Raw genomic sequence first — 19,521 nt, 5'->3', positions numbered from 1 at the left:
TAGGAAAGGGTTCTGTTGAACTTTGACAGATTTTGAGGTTGGAGAGTCCACTCTGGGGATTTTAGCATTTTTGATTCTTACTCAGTAATTTCCAGAGCATAGAGTATCTGCTGACCTGCCCTGGACAGAGCCTATGCCCTCTTTCTTCTCCTACAGGAAAACAACACAGATTTCTATGAGCACCTGATTGCCATCTTGTCTCCTCTCCTCTACCTGCCCAGGCATCCTGGCCCCCCCACTTGCAATCTGGGGCTGTCAGGGAATACTGTAGTGAGTCATCTTGCCCCAAGGCTCTTCCCCTAAGGCATACCTTACTATTTAGGATCTGGAAAACCCTCTGCTGCGTAGTCTGGCCAGCCTTGGTCCTCACAAGGATGTAAACGACTTTCAGGTCTGGGCTGGTGCGAAACAGCTTCTCCATCAACACTTTGCCCATGAAGCCTGTGGCCCCAGTGATGAGAATGGACTTGCCACCATAGAAAGCTGCAATCATGGACATGATTCTTCTCTTTGTCTTTTATAGCTATGGAAAGAGGTTCCTGAAAAGGAAGGGAAATAACAAAATGTTACATTCTCAGAAGCTCAAAAATGCAGTCATTTAAAATGTTTCTGATGCTTCCAGGAGTTTTGAATGTAGAAAAAGGCCCAAGTGAGGACATCATGGTTTATTGACAAATGATTCATTTCAATCGAGATTTATTGAGATCACTTTATTAAATGCCAGACTTTATGCCAGGAATTGTGGGCAAAAAATGAGTGAGACATGGTTCTTGCCCTCAATAAATTGCTCTTATTCAAACGGAGGCCAACACCTAAATACATCATTAAATATAATACGTGAGTGCTAAAACAAAGGGGGTCACAGAGGCAGGGTGTACAGCAGGATCTGGAAATTGCAGAAAGGCCCGCCTGAATAGGTGGTGATGCATGAGGTAAAACTGGAAGGCAGAGAAGGGCTGGGGTAAAGGTGTCCCAGTCCAAAAGCAAAAGCAAAGGTACAAGCTATAGATTGTGTTATATGGAGGAAATAAAAGGAGTTCAGGGTTACGAGAATGTAAATGATAAGGCTAGGAGTGGCCCCAGAGCCTGTGAAAATTAAGCTGAGAACAGCCATCACATTTTTTGAAACTTATGATGGAATTACTATTACAGTGGCAGTTTTATTTACAGAAAATATTGGAACAAATAGCTTTTGGTCTCACTTGAACTAACAGGCCTTTGCCTACCTAGCCATTTCTGAATAAATATGCTTTTCTCTTCCTTGAGCTAAAAAGGGGCCCCATGCCTCCCTTTCCCTGTATGGTAGCTATTCTTAGGGTTGAAACGTGACAAGAGACAAAGGGCAGAGAAGCTCGAACAAGTGAAGCCACAGACCAGGGACTTTGTTAACCCTGAAGTGGCTCCAGGTGATCTATTGTCCGTTTCCGGCCGTTGCCAGGAACACAGAGAAGGAGCAAATCTGGTAGGGGGAAGCCACATGCGGCATTTGGATCCTGGGCCTCCTGGAAAAGGCACCATATGCTGTAGGCATGCAACGTGAAGTGTTTTGTCTTTAAGCCCGGGTTTAAAACTGTCCATTGGAAGCAGTGGTGGAGAGCTTTGAATGAAACAGTGCTGTGGTGTGGGTGCATACTTCCTTTCTGTCATTGTCACGGACGGCCATCTGTAGCCACTCCCCGGCAATCTGCTGGATGGGGTTGGGTTGATCTTGCAAAACACAAGCCCAGGGACTGGCCCTAACATCAGAGCTCGTGAAGAAGACAAAAACAGGCAGAAGAGTCAGCACCCTGCCTTGTCAAGTCCAGTCAGGATTACTCTGCCAGTAACTCCTCAACAAACTCCTTAACTTCTCATAGTCATAACTTACAAATTGTAATTATAGACATAGTTTATACTGTAAGGAATTTGAGGCTGTTCTTGGGCAGAGCTCTTTGCCTTTGGAGGATTCATTCACTCATGAATTCACTCAACAAGTAATTTTCAGGACCTATCATGCCGGCATCTGTGCAAAGTTCCAAAGATTAAGAGATGAATAAGGCAAACAGACCCTTGCATTCCCTTTAGCAGAAGAGGCCAGCAACACAAAAGTAAGTAAATATGCAAACAAGATAATTATAGACTGTTACAAATGCAAATAAAATAGGGATCAGTGACAGAAATCACACCCAATCATCAACACTATTCACTTTAGGAAATCTGGATTTCAAATCATGTTAGCTATATCCCCTGAGTCCCTATTTAAACCCCTCTTATTGAAGGCTGATGTGAAAAATACTATTTTGAAGAACACATTTGGACTTGGTGCAAAATAGCAATCATAATTTTGGTCATGTTCAATAATGCTATTTGTGCTGCAATGTATCCAATGATTTTCTCAAGATTTTATCACTTGGGAAAAGTATTGATGAGTTTTGTCTTGCCTGCCTTGAAACTCAGGAAAGTGCTGTAACCAAGTCCGGAAGGCAGTATGACATCCTAGTTTAGTGCACAGGTTCTAAGCAAGACCATCTGAAATCAAATCCCAGTTCTACCACTTATTAGCTCTGTGACCTCAGGCAAATTATGAATTTCTCTCTGCTATAGTTTGCTCATCAGTAAATGGAGATAACAAAAGCATCCACTTAATAATGCTGTGGTAAGAATTATATGAGTGAATACATTAAAACTGTTAGCAATCAGGGGTGCCTGGGTGGCTCAGTCAGTAAAGCGTCTGACTTCAGCTCAGGTCATGATCTCTCATTCGTGAGTTTGAGCCTCACATTGGGCTCTGTGCTGACAGCTCAGAGCCTGGAGCCTGCTTCAGATTCTGTGAATCCCCCTCTCTCTGCTCCTCCCTAACTTGCACTTTGCCCCTCTCTCTCTCTCAAAAATAAAGATAAATATTAAAATTTTTTTTAACTCTCAGCAATCAAAACAGTATTCTATTGGCACAAAGTAGACACCTAGATCAGAATAGACAGCCCAGAAATAAATCCACATTTATATGGCCAATTAATCTTTGACAAAGAAGACAAGAATATACAATGGAGAAAAGACAGTCTCTTCAGCAAATGATGCTGGGTAAACGGGACAGCCACATGCACAAGAATGAAACTGGACCTCTTTCTTATACCATTCACAAAAATAAACTCAAAATTCATTAAAGACCTAAATGTGACACCTTGAGCCATAAACTAGAAGAAAACATGGGTGGTAATTTCTTTGGCATTGGCCATAGAAACATTTTTCTTGATATGTTTCCTCAGGCAAGGGAAACAAAAGTAAAAATAAACTATTGGGACTATACCAAAATAAAAAAGCTTTTGCATAGCAAAGGAAACCATCAAAAGATATTTAATTGGAGGCAACCTACTTAATTGGAGAAGATATTTGCAAATGATATAGCCAATAAGGGCTTAATATCTAAAATATATAGAGAACCCATACAAGTATACATCAAAACATCCCAAATAATCTGATTAAAAATGGGCCGAGAACCCAAACAGACCTTTTCCCAAAGAATACATTCACATGGCCGACAGACACATGAAGGGATGCTCAACATCACTCATCCTCAGGGAAATACAAATCAAGACCACAGTGAGATAGCACCTTACACTTGTCAGAATGGGTAGAATCAAAAAGACAAGAAATAACAAGTGTTGTGAGGATGTGGAGAAAATGGACTCCTTGTGCACTCTTGGTGGAAATGTAATTTGGTGCAGTCACTGTGGAAAACAGTATAAAGATTTCTCAAAACATTAAAAATAAAATTACTATATGATTCAGTAATTCCACTATTAGGTATTTACCCAAAGAAAACAAAAACACCAATCTGAAGAGATACATGCCTCCCTATATTTACTGAAGCCTTACTCAGCATTACAATAGCCAAGATACGGAAGTAACCTAAGTGTCCATCAACAGATGAATGAACACAGAAGAGGTGGTATAGACACACAATGGAATATTACTCAGCCATAAAAAGAATGAAACGTTGCCATTTGCAACAACATGGATGGACCTAGAGGATATAATGCTAAGTGAAATAAGTCAGACAGTGAAAAACAAATAGCGTATGATCTCACTAATGTATGGAATTTAAGAAACAAAGCAAACAAAGAAGGAAAAAAAGACAAGCAAAAAACCAGCCTCTTAAATACAGAGAACAAACTGATGGTTGTCAGAGGGTGGGTGGGTGGGTGGGAAGAAGGATGAAATAAACAAAGGGGATTAAGAGTACTCTTATCATGATGAGCACTAAGCCATGTACAGAATTGGTGAATTATTTATTATATTGTATATCTGAAATGAATATAACATTGTATGTTAATAATGTCAATAAAAAAAGAAAGCTCTTAGTTTCCTATAGTATATACTAAGTATTAGCTATTAATACAGTCACTGTATTATATGTTTTTCCTCTTAATAACTTCTGGTTTTTCCTTTTGACATTTATTTTAAGTACTCTGTATTATGCATTTAAATATTCTCTTTTGGAAATAAAAGGTGATTTACAACTCAATCAACCATCCAGCCAAGTAAACTGTTTTCCCCAAATGCAACTCTACTTGATGATGACCCTTGCCAATTCCTTTTTATATAAAAATGTTTTGGAATCATACCCCTTTAGTATATTAGGCATAAATGAGCTTGGTTGGCAGGGAAATACAGAAGAGAAACTGAGTTTGGATAGGGTTACTTTCCATGCAAATATACTATTAAGATATAAAAAAACATGTTTTTAATGTTTATTTATTTTTAAGAAAGAGAGAGAGACAGAGCTTGAGCAGGGGAGGGGCAGAGAGAGGGAGACACAGAATCTGAAGCAGTCTCCAGGCTCTGAGCTGTCAGTACAGTGTCCCATGTGGGGCTCAAACTCATGAACCAAGAAATCATGACCTGAGCCAGTCAGACACTTAACTGACTGAGCCACGCAGGTGCCCCATTACTGTCCACATATTTTGATCCCAGACACAGTTTTGTAGCATGTGATAAAAAATTTCGGGAAGCAGGTAATATATTTCTAATGAGCCCATTTCTTATAGAACAAAGGAAGGGTTGATGTGTCCCCAAAGAACGGAATTTGCCTGCTCTGTCTGGAGTCCAACTACTTCTCAAATACAACCCAAACCATGGCAGAGAACACTGAGTTCTCCGACAGGAAAACAAAACATAAAACAGTATTTCCTGGCACTCCTTACCCAATTGTCAAGGGCAGGTGGCAGAGGAGTGTGGCCAAGACTCTGATCAAGACAAGCGATTCTGAAAAATGTCAGGGAATTCCTCATCCTCTGATCAAAGCTGTAACAGAGATGTTTCCTCTACTTCTTGCTTCCACTCTCAATATATGGCTTAACACTGGCCCCAGAAACTCCTATGTGAAATTTGGCTCCCTGAATTCTATTCCGGGTATTAAACTTGCAAGGTCCAGGGACTGTTAACCCTGAATATAATTCATTAAAATAATTAACTCTTTTAAAAATTAAAATAACCTTACATTCAGTAATGGATGATATGCAACTCTTCAAGGAGTAATACGTTTAGGACAGCTGACCAGGTAATGGTTTGCCTTTCATATCTTCTGATTGCCAGTGCAGAGAGCAAAGGACAATTTCTTGTCCCTCATGCTCGTGATATGGCTTGTGGGAAGCCTAAGCCACTTTGACAACTTTCAGAATCATCCTGTATAATGTAGGATGTATGACGCTTGAATGATAAATGAGGGAGCCTATGAAAATCAGCCAGTGCATGTTTGTTGAACACGTACTACGTGCCTGATACTGGGTAGGCACTGGGAATAGCAGTGAATAGGCTGTAGGCAGCTTAGATTCTTCATTTCTATTCTGGAGCTTTCTCCTTAAGATCATTTCCCATGGTCATGAGTAGAAATAGCTAGTTTTTACTATCCTTTTGGTAGTAAAATGAGGCTGTTCTCATTTCTAGAGAACAGATGTGAAAATCCTGAATCATAATTGTTGTGCCAAGTTAGATACATTTTTGCTGGTTTCAGCATATGGGAATTATTCTTTGAATGGTTCTTCTGGAAAATAAAAAAAATTAAGATTCAGAAATGTAAGGGAGACAAGTTTGCCCAAATTTCTTGATAGTCCTTCAGAAAAAAAACATTAAAAAAACCCAACAAGGTTCTTTGCCTCTCAGGAATCTTACATAACCAAGGTTTCTTAGTCTTGGCACTATAAACATTTAAAGATGAATAAATGTTTGGGGGAGGGGGCTGTCCGGTACAATGTAAAGTCTTTACTTGCATCCTTGGCCTCTATTCACTAGATGGTAATAACCTCACTCTTCCTCAGCCAGGTATGTCTAGACTTTGCTAAATGGGCTCTCGGGAAAAATTGCCTCTTCTTCAGAGAATCATTGTTCTTGGACCTTCTTCAATTCTCATTTTATAATATGCAGCACATCATACTAAAAAATCAAGATTCAAGGCTTAAATTTCTGCTTGTGAAGCTAAGCACAAATAAGATCCACTGCTACCCCCATTTTACCTATATTAAATCCTTCATGGCTAAGTATATTTACCCAAGCGAATTACATGCATGGCAAATTCTGATAGTACTCAAAGTGAAGATGAAGGAAGATTTCTTCAGAGAAAGATTACCCCCTTTTTATTTAACCAAATTTCTTCTGGTCTCTGTGCTTTAAGTTAGACTATGAACCCCACATTTCATATAGATTGAGCCTCTCAATTTTATCCATCTAAACTGATTATGGGCAAACTTTGGAAAGAATAGCAATTGGGCCAACAGGAGATCAGCCAAGGAAAGCCATTTAGTATTGGTTACTGTATATTAATAATTCTATAAATAATTGAGTCAATCTCATCTATAGATAATTCTGTTACTCTTTGTGAAAATTCAGACATGATGTGTATTAAGATATATCTCATGTAGGCAAATGGAGTGTCAGTTGGCAATGAGCCTGGTAATATGGGCTGATCTATTGAAGAAAATTGATGCTATTTTGTAAAACTCAGTAAATGAAAGTTGTTCTGCTTCATCAAAATTGAACGGTTGAAATTCTTTCAATAAATGTGTTGAATTAATCACATAAATGCATTTACAAAATATTATTCAATGAAAAAAAGGAGACCACAAACTTGTGAAGCATCATTAATGTCCATTACAGACCCCTGTGGGAAAGAATGGGGGGATGTGTGGGTGAAATCAATGACAGTAGCTGTATAATAGTGTGATAGGATTAAAGGGAAAGAGTCTCTTTTCATGTCTGTAATTTCTTTCCATGATTTTAAATGGTAATTTAATAATATATACTTTGAAAAAGTTCCCAGAAAGTCATGGCAGCTGGTATTTTTATAGGCTCTTCTTTTGCTGTGGGCACTAAAGGTACAAAGAAATTTGCAAAACAAGCCTCCTTAGTTTATTTTCTTTTTCTTTCTTTTTAGAGAGAGAGAGAGAGAGTACAATCTGGGGAGAGGGGCAGAGGAAGAGAGAGAGTATTAAGCAGGCTCCACGCTCAGCACAGAACCCCTTGAGGGGCTCAATCCCATGACCCTGGGGTCTTGACCTATGCCAAAATCAAGAGTCAGATGCTCAACTGACTGAGCTACCCAGGTGCCCCCAAACCTCATTTGTTTAAAATGTGTTTAAATATTTTTTAAAATGTAGCTAAAATTACATTAAACACTATTTATGGCCTGAATTATGTCCTCTCCAAATGCATAAGTTCAAACTCTAACACCTACTGTGATGGCATTTGGATATAAGGTGTTTGGGCTACATGGGATCATCAGGGTGGGGCCCTAATTTGACAGGACTGGCACCCTAATAAGAAGAGGAAGAGACACCAAAGAACAGTCTCTCCTTAAACATTAGGCACCAAAGAAAGGCCATGTAAGTAGGTACAGAGAAGGGAGTTGTCTACAAGCCAAGAAGAGAGCTCCCACCAGAAACTGAATTTGCTTGCACCTCAATTATGGACTTATAGCCTCCAAAACTATAAGAAATACATGTCTGTTAAAGCCACCCAGTTTGTGGTATTTTATTATAGTAGCTCGAGCAGCCTAATGCATACACAAACACACATGAACAGAGAGATGAACATTTTTGGATAAGTAAAATAACTTGACAATAATTCCTATCAACCTTACTCCAATTATGGAGTAGACCTTTTTAGTGAAGTAAATGCATCTGTCTCATTTTCCCATCTTTGGGGATAGAGGCAGGCTATTGATTTGTGGCATTTACATGTTTGTGAAAATATGGACAGGCCTTTTACAATAAACTATAGAGACGTCATTAATCCAAGCCTTAAGAGTCTGTATAGAAGTCACATATCTGCTTTCAAGTACTTAGTAGGAAAAAAAGAGTTTTCATCAGAATTCTTTCTTTTTTATTTATCTTTAGTTTCCACAATTCAGCAATAAACTTAGATACCTTTCACTGTGGGCTTGTTATATAAAGTCTTTCCGCGAGAACTTTTAAGTTCTTGATGGGGACATACTAACCCCCAGGGGTATTGTGGGCAACTGTTGGGGGCACAGCCTCACTAATCACATTAGCAATGAGCCATAGTCAGGAAAAACCAATTTGGAAAGAGTTCTGAAGGGGGAAGGACAGTCCAGGCTGGCTTTAGAAACACAAAATTTACTAATCACCTTAACACATTCTTCTTAGTTTCCTTGTGCTTAGCTCATTAGTAAGTGTTCCAAAAAGCCCTCTAAACTTAACAAAGATGAAAAAGGAAAAATATGACCTAAACTCATCATTTCATCATAATTGATTAAATAGGTGTGTAGACTGCCTACAATATGAGACCTACTGGGTTAGGTGTGAATAATTAAAATGTAAACATTCTTCCTAAATGGTAAAGCATTATAAAAATGCATAGCACCATTATTATTGCTTATAGGTAAGTCAAACAATAGGCAACATGTGAATATTCTAAAATGGTATCAAGAGTCACAATCAAATGGAAATCCTGATGCTTCCTATTTTGTCTTGATTAATTATAAATTGGTCAGGTTGTAAATAAAAGAATAGTTGATCTATCAACACAATGACCAAAGGAACCCAACTGAATGGATAGTAAGCTAACCTACTTTTTCATGCTCTGCTTAGAACTAAAGACTATTTTTTTAAAGATGACATGACATAGATTATCTATCTATCCATCCATCAACAGACAGAGGAAGAGAAAAATAGAGATAGAGAGGGAGGAGAGAAATAAGTGGGAGGGGAGAGAGACAGAGAGGGAGAGAGAGAGAGAGGAAGGAAGGGAGGGAGGGAGGGAGGGAGGGAGGGAGATGGGGAGAAAAATGTGTGTGTGGGAGTGGGGAGGGAATTTTAAGAAACTGTCTCATGAGATTATGGAAGCTTGGTAAATCCAAAATCTGCAGGCTGGAGACTCAAGGAAGAGTTGCAGTTTAAGACCAAAGGTAGAAATTCTTTCTTGGGGGAAGTCGGTCTTTGTTCAATTGAGTCCTTCAAGTAATTGCATGAGGCTCACTCACACTATGGAGGGTAATCTGCTTTACCCAAAGTCCATTGGTTTACATGCTAATCTCATTCAAATACGCTTTCATAGAAATATCTAGAATAATGTTTGACCAATATCTGGGCACTTGGTCTAGCCAGGTTGACATATAAAATTAAACATCATAAGTCCACCCTTGTTGACTTGGCACCCACGCAAATCTCCTTAAACCATAATTTCCAAAATAATGACAATAGCAAACTTATACTTCTGCCCAACATTATATAACTATCCTGCATACAACTAAAACATACTAACTCTTTCCCCAGAAGAGGATGCAAAGTCTTTGGGTAATATTTACTCTTCTTTCTGATATCCTATAACTTAAAATACTATGACATAAAGTTGAAATCAGTTAAATACTAAGATACAAAATTAATATATCTTATTTCACATAAGAGGATTAGATAGTGAGGAAAACATTTGTTTTACACAGACACACAAATGTATTCATAACAAAACAACAAAAATAATCATGACAACTATAGTCATCATTTCTGTAACTAGTCACATGGTATTTGTAACTACATTTCAGTTGGCAGTTCAGTGGGCCAGGATTCTTTACCTGGTGGGCATGACCCAAGCCTTCATTCCTGAAGCGTCTGGGTCATCATCAGTCCTCTCTGAATTGGGTCATTGTAGTTTTTCATTGACCTTGATCACAGGGCATTATATCCTCCAATCAGTTTTCTAGGTGTGTAGGATGGTTTAGTGTTGGTCTGGCTGTATTTCATGGACACGAGACACACAAAAAACTTCCATGCTGTTCGGCCATCTTGGCTCCTCGATCACAGGGCATTATAATGCTAAGAGATGCCCTGAGGGATCGCCTATATTTCAGACACACTCTTCCTTACCTCCAATGTGTTTCCTCTTGGTAGTTAGGATCAATACTCCCCCAGCCAGCACAGAGACTCCCCTCTTTGCTTGTTGATTCAGAGGCATGAGATATTCAAAGTGGCCAGACAGCAGGCTTAACTTCCAGTTCAATTGAATCATTGTTCTGTCCCCTGGTAGGACCTTTCTTCCCTTTGGAACTAAGATTTTTAAGTCAGCAGAACACAGGGTCATGGGGAGAGGGAGAAAATTTTTGATAGTGGGTCATTGGGGTAATAGTGAGTGGTGACACTCTCATTTCTGCCCCTTAACTCATGAACCTGTGAATCTTGGCTATGGGAGAAAATAGCATGATCTATTAGATGCTGATTCAGAGCATATACAGCCTTCTGGAGAATTTTGCCCCTGTCCTTCAAGGTACTGCCACATAACTGGCACTATAAATGAGTCTTCTAAAGACCATTACACCATTCTGTCAAGTCAGCTGCTTCGGGATGGTGATGAACATGATAAGACCAGTGAATTCTATGAGCATGAACCCATCGCCACACTTCATTTGTTCTGAATTGAGTTCCTTGATCAGAAGCAATGCTGTATGGAATACCATGATGGTGGGTAGGCATTCTATAAGTCTGTTCATGGTAGTTTTGGCAGAAGTATTACATGCAGGGAAGGCAAATCCACATCCTTTATTTCAGCAAGAACAAAACACCGACCCATGATAGAAGTAGTCCATTGTAATCAATCTGCTTCTAGGTAGCTGGCTTATCACCTGGGGATTCAGTGTTGGTCTCCTTTTCTGGCAAACTGGGCACTCACCAGTGTATTTGTGGATGAGTCAGCCTTGGCGAGCATAAGTCTGTGTTACTGAGCCCACACATAACCTTCATCCCTGCCACTATGACCACTTTGTTTATGAGTCTATTGGGGGATAAAGGGGTAGCTGTGTATTCACAGGAATAGGTCATCCTATCCATTTGATTATTAATATCTTCCTTGGCCAAGGCCACTCTTTGGTAAACATTTATGCGGTGCACAGATATCTTCACATTTTGGCTCATTCCACATACCTTTTCCCCAGACTTCTTTGTTGTCAATGTTCTTTCGTGTTCTAATCATGTTCTTTTGAGTCCCTGACCATCCAGACAAACCATTGGCCATAGGTCATAAATCAGTATACAGTTATACATCTGGCCATTTTTCCTTCCAAGCAAAGTGAATAACCAGGTTCACTGCTTGACATTCTGTTCACTGAGAGGATTTCCCTTCACCACTATCCTTTGGAGATGTCCCAGAGAGAAGCAATTGTTCACTTTGGGTGGTACCTACATCTCTCTCTTCTTCTGTCAACTGATTATAAGGAATTCCTCACAAGGTCATAGATGCAGGCTGAGAGAAAAAAGGTAGTATAGCACTAGTGGGGACCATGGGCATTTGGGCCACTTCTTCATGGGTCTACTTGTGTCTTCAGGGCTTTCTTGGGCCTGATCAGATATGTAAAACTTGTATTTGATGATGATGTGCATGCCCAGCTTTATGGCTTGGTGGGTCAGATGAGATCCAGTTCGTGATGGGCAGCTCAAGTTGCATGATAAGTTAGTGGTATGGTTAGGTGTTCAGTTTCCACTAAGGCCAGTAGTAGGCCTAAAGCTGATTCTTAAAAGGAACGTAGTTATCCATAAAGGATGGCAGGGCTTTACTCTCAATCCTAAGAGTCTGTGCTATGACTCACCAGTAGAGGCCTGCTGAAGGCTCCCAACAGCATCCTTATCTGCCATTGCCACTTCAAAGACTATTGGATCTGCTGGATTATATGCCTCAAGTGGCAGAGTGGCTTGCACAGCAACATGGACCTGTTGTAGAGCCTTCTCTTATTCTGGGACCCATCAAAAAATGGCGGCTTTTGGGGTTACTCACTAAATGGGCCAGAATAACATACCCAAACAAGGATAATGTTGCCTCCAAAACCCAAAGAGGCTCAGTAGGGCATCATATCTCTTGTTTGGTTGTAGGAGGGACCGGATGCAACAACTTATCCTTTATCTTAGAAGGGATATTTCAATGTGCCCTACACCACTGGCCCCCTAAACCCCCCCAGAGATAGAAGATTCCTGAATTTTTGTTGCACTTTACCAATAAAATTTTTGTCAGTTACCACCCTCTGGTAACGATATCTTACAAATAAGTCTATGGTACTTGCTACTTCTTGCTCACTAGGTCCAATCATCATAATGCCATCAATGTAATGGATCAAAATGATAGCTTATGGAAGGGAAAGGTCATTAAGATTCCTGCAAATTAAATTATGGCATAGGGCTGCAGAGTTGATATATCCCTGAGATAGGACAGTGAAGATGTCTTGCTGGCCTTGCCAGCTGAAAGCAAATTGCTCTGTTTTTTTTTTTTTTATTAACATGTATGAAGAGCAAAGCATTTGCCAGATCTGTAGCTACATACCAGATACCAGGAGATGTGTTAATTTTCTCAAGCAATGAATCCACATCTGGTATAACAGCTGCAATCAATGAGTCACCACTGTGTTAAGCTTATGATAATCCATAGTCACTCTACAAAATTTATCTGTCTTCTACACAGGCCAAATAGTCAAGTTGAATGGGAATGTGGTAAGAATCACCACCTCGGCACCTTTCAAATCTTTGACGGTGGCACTCATCTCTGCAATCCCTCCAGTAATGAGGTATTTCTTTTGGTCTACCATGTTACTAGGTAGAGGCAGTTCTAGAGGCTTCCACTTGGCCTTTCTTGCTCCACAAGAAAGGGATTCTGCGGGGATTCTGTCACCTACTGGGTATATCTATTTTAATTATGACTTTCTGAACTGAGGAAAAATGGGTACAGACACCTACTGAGCCCAGTGCGAGATGGTTCTAACATAAAACTCCCCTGATCACCTGATATCCATAAGCTCCTATTCTGACTGATGGACTACAGGGGCATTTTGGGTTTCCTAGAATTAGTGTCAGTTCAGAGCCACTGTCCGGTAGTCCCCAAAAGTTCTTATTATTTTCTTTTTCCCCAGCATACAGTTAACCTGGTTAAAGACTGTAGGTCCCTTTGGGGATGGCAGGGAAAAAGATTAACAAAATGCATTTTTAGCAATATACAGTTGTCCTGTTTCAAGGGGGCCTGGCTTCCCCCTTCATTCTGCATCTGTAAATTGGCTTGCATCTGGGAATTGATTCAGAGGTCATAACTCTGTTTTAATGATTCAAGTTAGACTTCTGTTCAAGTTGACCTAGAACTTTTCTGCTTATACAGATCAAGCAAGAATTTAGTAGGCTTCCCATATATTTCACTTCTAGGAACACCATGATCAACCAGTCAATGCCCTAGCACTCTATAAGTCAGATTATAATCTGATTTATGCTTCATCCTACTGTCCATTATGGAACCATGACCACCTTGACTTTGGCAATGGAGGGTCAACACTTGACTCCAGCCATGCGAGGATCTTCAGCGCATTTAGGTTTTCCAATTTAGTGACAGCAGTCCTCACTGTAAGTTCTGGACTACAGAGAAGAATAACCACTTAGGTCTTCAAGGATCCTGGGACTACCCTCACAAATTTATTTCTGTGGTCCAGCCAAATTGACACATAAAATGAACCATCATAATCATTAATATTTTCTGCTAACACATTCACCATATGCAAGACTTCTCCCACAAATTTTAATGAACAAAATCCTTGCTTGATGTCTTGGTAGCTGAACATAAAATACAGAGACAGGAGGAAGTTTTAGTTATTTGGAATTATTTCCTTTGTCTGTTTTTCAGCCAAAGTATTCATTACTGGTAAACTCTTCTATCTCTGAACTGTCTCAGCTTAAGTACAGCAACAAAAAATTATGTGAGGTGTAATAGAGGCACAGTGAGAAGAACACTGATGTAGGAATTAGCAGCAGAGCAGAGTTCATTTCTAGGACTCATTTTTTTTTCTCTTCTGTGAAAAAATATTCTATCTACTTCACAGAGCAGTTTTAATATCAAATAAGGTAATAAATGAGAGAGATTATTATTCCAAATGTCATCTGACCAGAACAGAATGATGTTTCCCTTGTTCTGGATGTTATATACTATACAATTAATGCTATTTTGACCCTGAATCCAAATACCTTGTGCTTATTTATTAATAGATATTGAGGGTACACCTTGTCACCCTAATTAGGTAGTAAAACACTTGCCAGAGATGTATTTTATATTGTATTATTGCTTACATGCCAACTAGCCCAATACTATGCAATGAAAAGTGGCTTGATAAATATTGTTAAATCAGTGAATGAAGGAGTCAGAACTGAAGAACCGATTCATTTAATCAATGAACAAAAAATCAGGGGGTGTTTCACAAAGTGTAGTGGGTATTTGAATCATCTGGAAAGCTGGCTAAAATGGCTCTTTCACCAGACCCCATTTTCTGAGATTCTGATTTAGAAAGCTGGGGCAGGGCCCAAGTAGATGCATTTTAATGAGTACCCCACTGATTCAGATATAAGTGGTAACAGAAATGCAAGTATAGGGGATTTAATTGTGTTCTGATTCCAGATCATATTTTGTACCTTAGTCCCCATGTTTAATGTAAGCCTATGTTGTCCCTATGACTTTTTTTTTTTTACTTAAAACAATACATAAAATAATCTGCTTACTTACGAATTCTCATTTCTAACAATAATAGAATGTGGCTAACACAGGACACTGCAGAGCATGGCTTCAGTCCAGCCTAAGCCTCAGTCTGAACTTCCAGGACCTCCCATTTGCATGAAGGTAATTTTGATTGAGAGACTTTGTACATTATTTACTGCCAGCATCTGAGTTCACAGGTGTTACCCATAATAATGCATGTATCGATAGAGGTGGAATGGGGACATGTCTTTTCTAATAAATAACTAAAGCTTTGAAAAGTTATTTTTTTCTTTGTTTTCCTGCTTCCCAAAACCAAAATTTGAAACGAATAGCTATTTAAAGGATTTTTAAAAATATAGTGCAAGTATATGAACAGATATTTGTATAGAATAGCATACCAATGATTAATAAATATGTTGCATAACCCCAGTGTTATATATACATCAATGTGTCCTAATTTCTTCTAATAAGATACAGTCTGCCACTCATATGGATTCAAAGACTTATTCAGACTCATTCAAGCAGACCTTAGAAATAAGGTTGGAGATTTCTATTTCTCATCCAAACAACCCTATCTCAACCTTTTATTCAACCAGGAAACTGCATGGAAACAAAATAGCTGGAATGTATAAAGTCTTTAAAAGCAAGGCCTGATTAAAAGGAGATTAATTCAGTCCACCAAAAAGACAATTGTTTCATAGATTAACACTGAGAAATTACTACAAAACAGTAGCACAAATTATTTTTTTGTACCACAATATTACGATGGTGTATATGTAAAAATACATGTAGGATAGCAAGATTTGCTACTGTCAGTGATCAGACATAGTATTTGTTAACTGTATCCATCCAAAGAAAAGACTCAGAGTTAGTTAGTTACTTCATGTAGTGAGATTCCAGGAGCTTAGTCATTGCCATATACCAGCTAATTATTCTTGAACCACATGGGAAATTATATTTTTTAAAAAGGTTAATATGAAGGTTAATTATATACAAATCAATATGATGAATTGGAAATCCTTATTTTATAACAGACTTTACTGATCATGACCTATGCCAATAAATCGACAGTCTCTAGATAGATAGACATAGATAGATATAGATATAGATATAGATATAGATATAGATATAGATATAGACATAGACAGATACATTATTCAGAAATGGGCAGTTAGGCCTTTATGAAGGATTAACTCTGAATTAAGGCTGATGCTTTCCCTGTACAATTCTCTCCATCAGATCTTATTCTGTGTCAGAAGCACAGCAAACCACAAACAACATTCATTCTTTTTCTGATAATGTACAATGAATTCTATTAAAGAGCAACAAAGATTTTAGGCATTTATCTTTAAAATAATGGTACTTAGAGATCTAAAAAAATACTTCATGTCTATATTAAACTATGTGTTGTAGCTATATAATATCAGAAGAAACATAACAGGTTTTGTACAACAAAGTGCAAGCTATCAGAAAGACACAGTCCATCAAAGCTGCGTTTGGGACAAGTTCCTAGCCCTAATCATTTAATATCAATCACTATAACAGAGAAAAAGAGGCACTCTGTTCTCTCCTCCAGTTACTATGCTATTTAAACAAATACTAACTCCATTTTAAACTCTCTTTTACAATGTTAATTGATATGAACTATCCAGTCAAATCACCTATGTTTTACATGCTTTTCACAGTATTTACTGGAATGTTAAATCCACTCTCGGTTCATTTTACTGTGGCCAGGCATAGAATATATTTCAAATTATTAAGGCTCCTGTTACACTGTCTGACCTCTGCTGTCTAGTTCTAAATGTGAACCATTATTTCATAATTTAAAAGCCAACCCAATTTACTACTAACCTGCTTCATATCTAGGGCAAACACCTATGTCTATTTATCAATCAAAAATGAAGGTATAATAAAGATGTGGGGTAAGGAGAAGGAAGATAGGAGAATTCCCAAGTCTGGATTCTTGCCTGTCTTCTAAGGGCCTGCCTCCATTTACCATGTTCTATTTTGTATATTTGTGTACACGGGTTTTCTGCTGTACAAGAGTTGAAGTTCTTCAAGGGCAAAGACCTTAGCCATCCTTTTGTGCTTTATATATTCTAACCGAATGAATAAATTCTGTCAGATCCTATCTCTAGCTGCTGCATTTGTGTTCATCCGTGATCTCATGTCAGAGCCTTGAGCTCTTTGAGGGAGGGGAAGGTAGATTAACTTTTTATCCCTACTGCCTAATAAACTCTACATGGCCTATCAATGTTATTTAAGCAAATGAATCAATGAACAAATGAATGGATAAAACATGTGTGGTCAAGTGCACCCCAGTGGTGGCTGGATGCTAAGCCATGTCTCTTGTTTCTGAAATCCTTGTCTCCAGGGACTCTGCCACACAAAAGGCAAGAAGCTCAGCCTGTCACATTGACATGGATGGTCTCCAAAAGGCTGTGTGAACCAACTGGCTTGGAATATACATCTGTGAAATCACTTGAATAGCTGTAACATTTTTAAATGTTCAAACTTGGTACCACTTCACACGGATGTTAATAAGAAGCTACTTCGAGTCACGGTTCCTGTTCACTGAACACTGCTTTAAAATTCCACTTGATGTGTCCATTCGCACTTCCTTTCCAGAATTCAGGATTTGGGGGGTACAAGGAACCAAAATAGTCATGCTTGATTTTGGCTGTCATTGTATATTCTGTGACCAATCATTTGATTAATTTTGGCTCAATCAGATGTTAGGAGTTTTGGTGAAAAAAAAGAACACACAGGAATACCTAAATTACATAGCAGGCAAGGTGACACCTATTATTTTCATAATAGCTACTTGATCTAAGTTGGGAAATTCATTCACTCACTCACTCACTCACTCACTCACTCACTCACTCACTTATTCATTCATTCAGCTGCTGGCTAAGTATATACTATGTTTCAGGCATTGTGCTAGATCCTGGGGATACAATGAGGAACAGACACCTACCTGTTCAGGATAAGGTGCCTTGTCTCTCATCACATGAGAGTTCTGGTTATAGAATTTCTAACACCTGCAAGAGGCTTTATGCTCATTTGTATCCCCAGAATACATCCTAAACTCAGGATGCATTTAAAGACCTATTAAGACCCCAGAGTTACTTTTGGGCTTGGACAGTTACTAGAAGTGAAATGAATGGGATAGACAATTTCAGATTCTTCTCACGACTCCACCGGTGTTTTGCCTACAACTGATAAGCCATTCTGACTCTGACCTAATTCCACAGGGAAGTACCTAGTTATGCCAGCACAATCTGACTTCTCCCACATCCACTCAGTTCTGATCCAAACTCCAGCACTGATGTGAAGAAAAATTCAGAGACTGTATTTGTATTTATTGAGCATGTGCTACACGGTAACACCATGATGATACCAATTGAGAGACTGGATAACTGGGCAATGGCTAGAGCATGTATAAAAACAGAACTTTGACTTACCCCCTGCAGCAGCCTGCCCGGGAACCCAAACCCTTATTTGCAATAAACCAACCAGAAAGCCAACCTGCTATAAATCAGATTTGCAGGAACTCAAGTTGGTATCTCTAGTAACAATCCAGGAAGCTGAACTATAATTTTTTTCTGTAACAGCTGGTCCAGAGTAACAACTGGCAGCTTCTCTAATTTCTGTCCCTGTTTCCAACTTAGAGGAAGCCAAGTATGTGCTGCTCACCAACCACACACGATACCCCACTTCTAATGAGCTCACCTACAACTTCTCCAAGCCAACAGCCCCCAGTCAGGACACACATAAAGCCTTCTTCCCCTTTTCCCCTCTAAGGCTTTCCAGCTCCTCTGCAAGTGACTGGGGCTGACTCCCTTGCTACAACAAGCTCTCAGAATAAATTGCCTTTGCTTATTCTCATTTGGTTAGTTTTCTTTTATTTCCACACGACCGTTATACTCATTTTATAGATAAGGGAATTTATAGAGATTAACTTTTTTTAAATGGAGCCATCCAAGAGGCAGAGCAGGGTTTTGAAACTGATTTCACTAATTCCAAATTGATTCTGTTAACCATTACCCAAACGTAGAAAAGATAAAAGTAGCTTTTTCTCCACTGTCCTCTGCTAAGCTTAATTTGAACTTTTGGAATACTTTTATCTTTTCTTAAAAGAAAGTGATCCGAGTATAATGATATCAGTCTACTGGCCTGGTGGTTAAACAGGAAAGTTCAATTCAGTGCACTATTAAGAGTTTAAGGAGATCTCTAGGGTTGTAATGGTGACTCTAATTCCATATTTCTTTACCATGATTTGAATATATGAACAGGACTAGAGCCCAGTAGGTGGAGAGACATGGGTTGCTCATGGGGAAATAGTTCTGTGTTGTCACTGACCCATGGGACCACAGAGATGTCCATTTCTGTTGCATCGACTAAATTAGGTCAATTATTGAATGTAAACTCCTATGGAACTTTAAAAGCATTTAAAAATAACATGCTAGCTCCAGAATGCATAATTTTAGCATGTGTAGAGTACCGGGTAAATTTATTAGCATAATGATGTTCAGAAGTCAAGAAGGA

At 38.9% G+C, this 19,521-nt stretch overlaps 1 protein-coding gene across 1 annotated transcript in view; it reads right to left on the bottom strand.

The window, feature by feature from the left end:
- Positions 1-19,521, bottom strand: part of FAR2 (fatty acyl-CoA reductase 2) — a 150,749-nt gene that overhangs the window by 45,916 nt on the left and 85,312 nt on the right. The window contains exon 2 of the mRNA XM_042992030.1: positions 311-539. Coding sequence (XP_042847964.1) covers positions 311-499 — 189 coding nt within the window. The 5' untranslated portion in view covers positions 500-539. The remainder of the gene's footprint in view (positions 1-310; positions 540-19,521) is intronic.

This window comes from Panthera tigris, chromosome B4 (assembly GCF_018350195.1).
Source record: "Panthera tigris isolate Pti1 chromosome B4, P.tigris_Pti1_mat1.1, whole genome shotgun sequence".
Classification (NCBI taxonomy): domain Eukaryota; kingdom Metazoa; phylum Chordata; class Mammalia; order Carnivora; family Felidae; genus Panthera; species Panthera tigris.
Note: the sequence above shows the minus strand (reverse complement) of the source record. Positions and strands in the feature narration are given on the sequence as shown.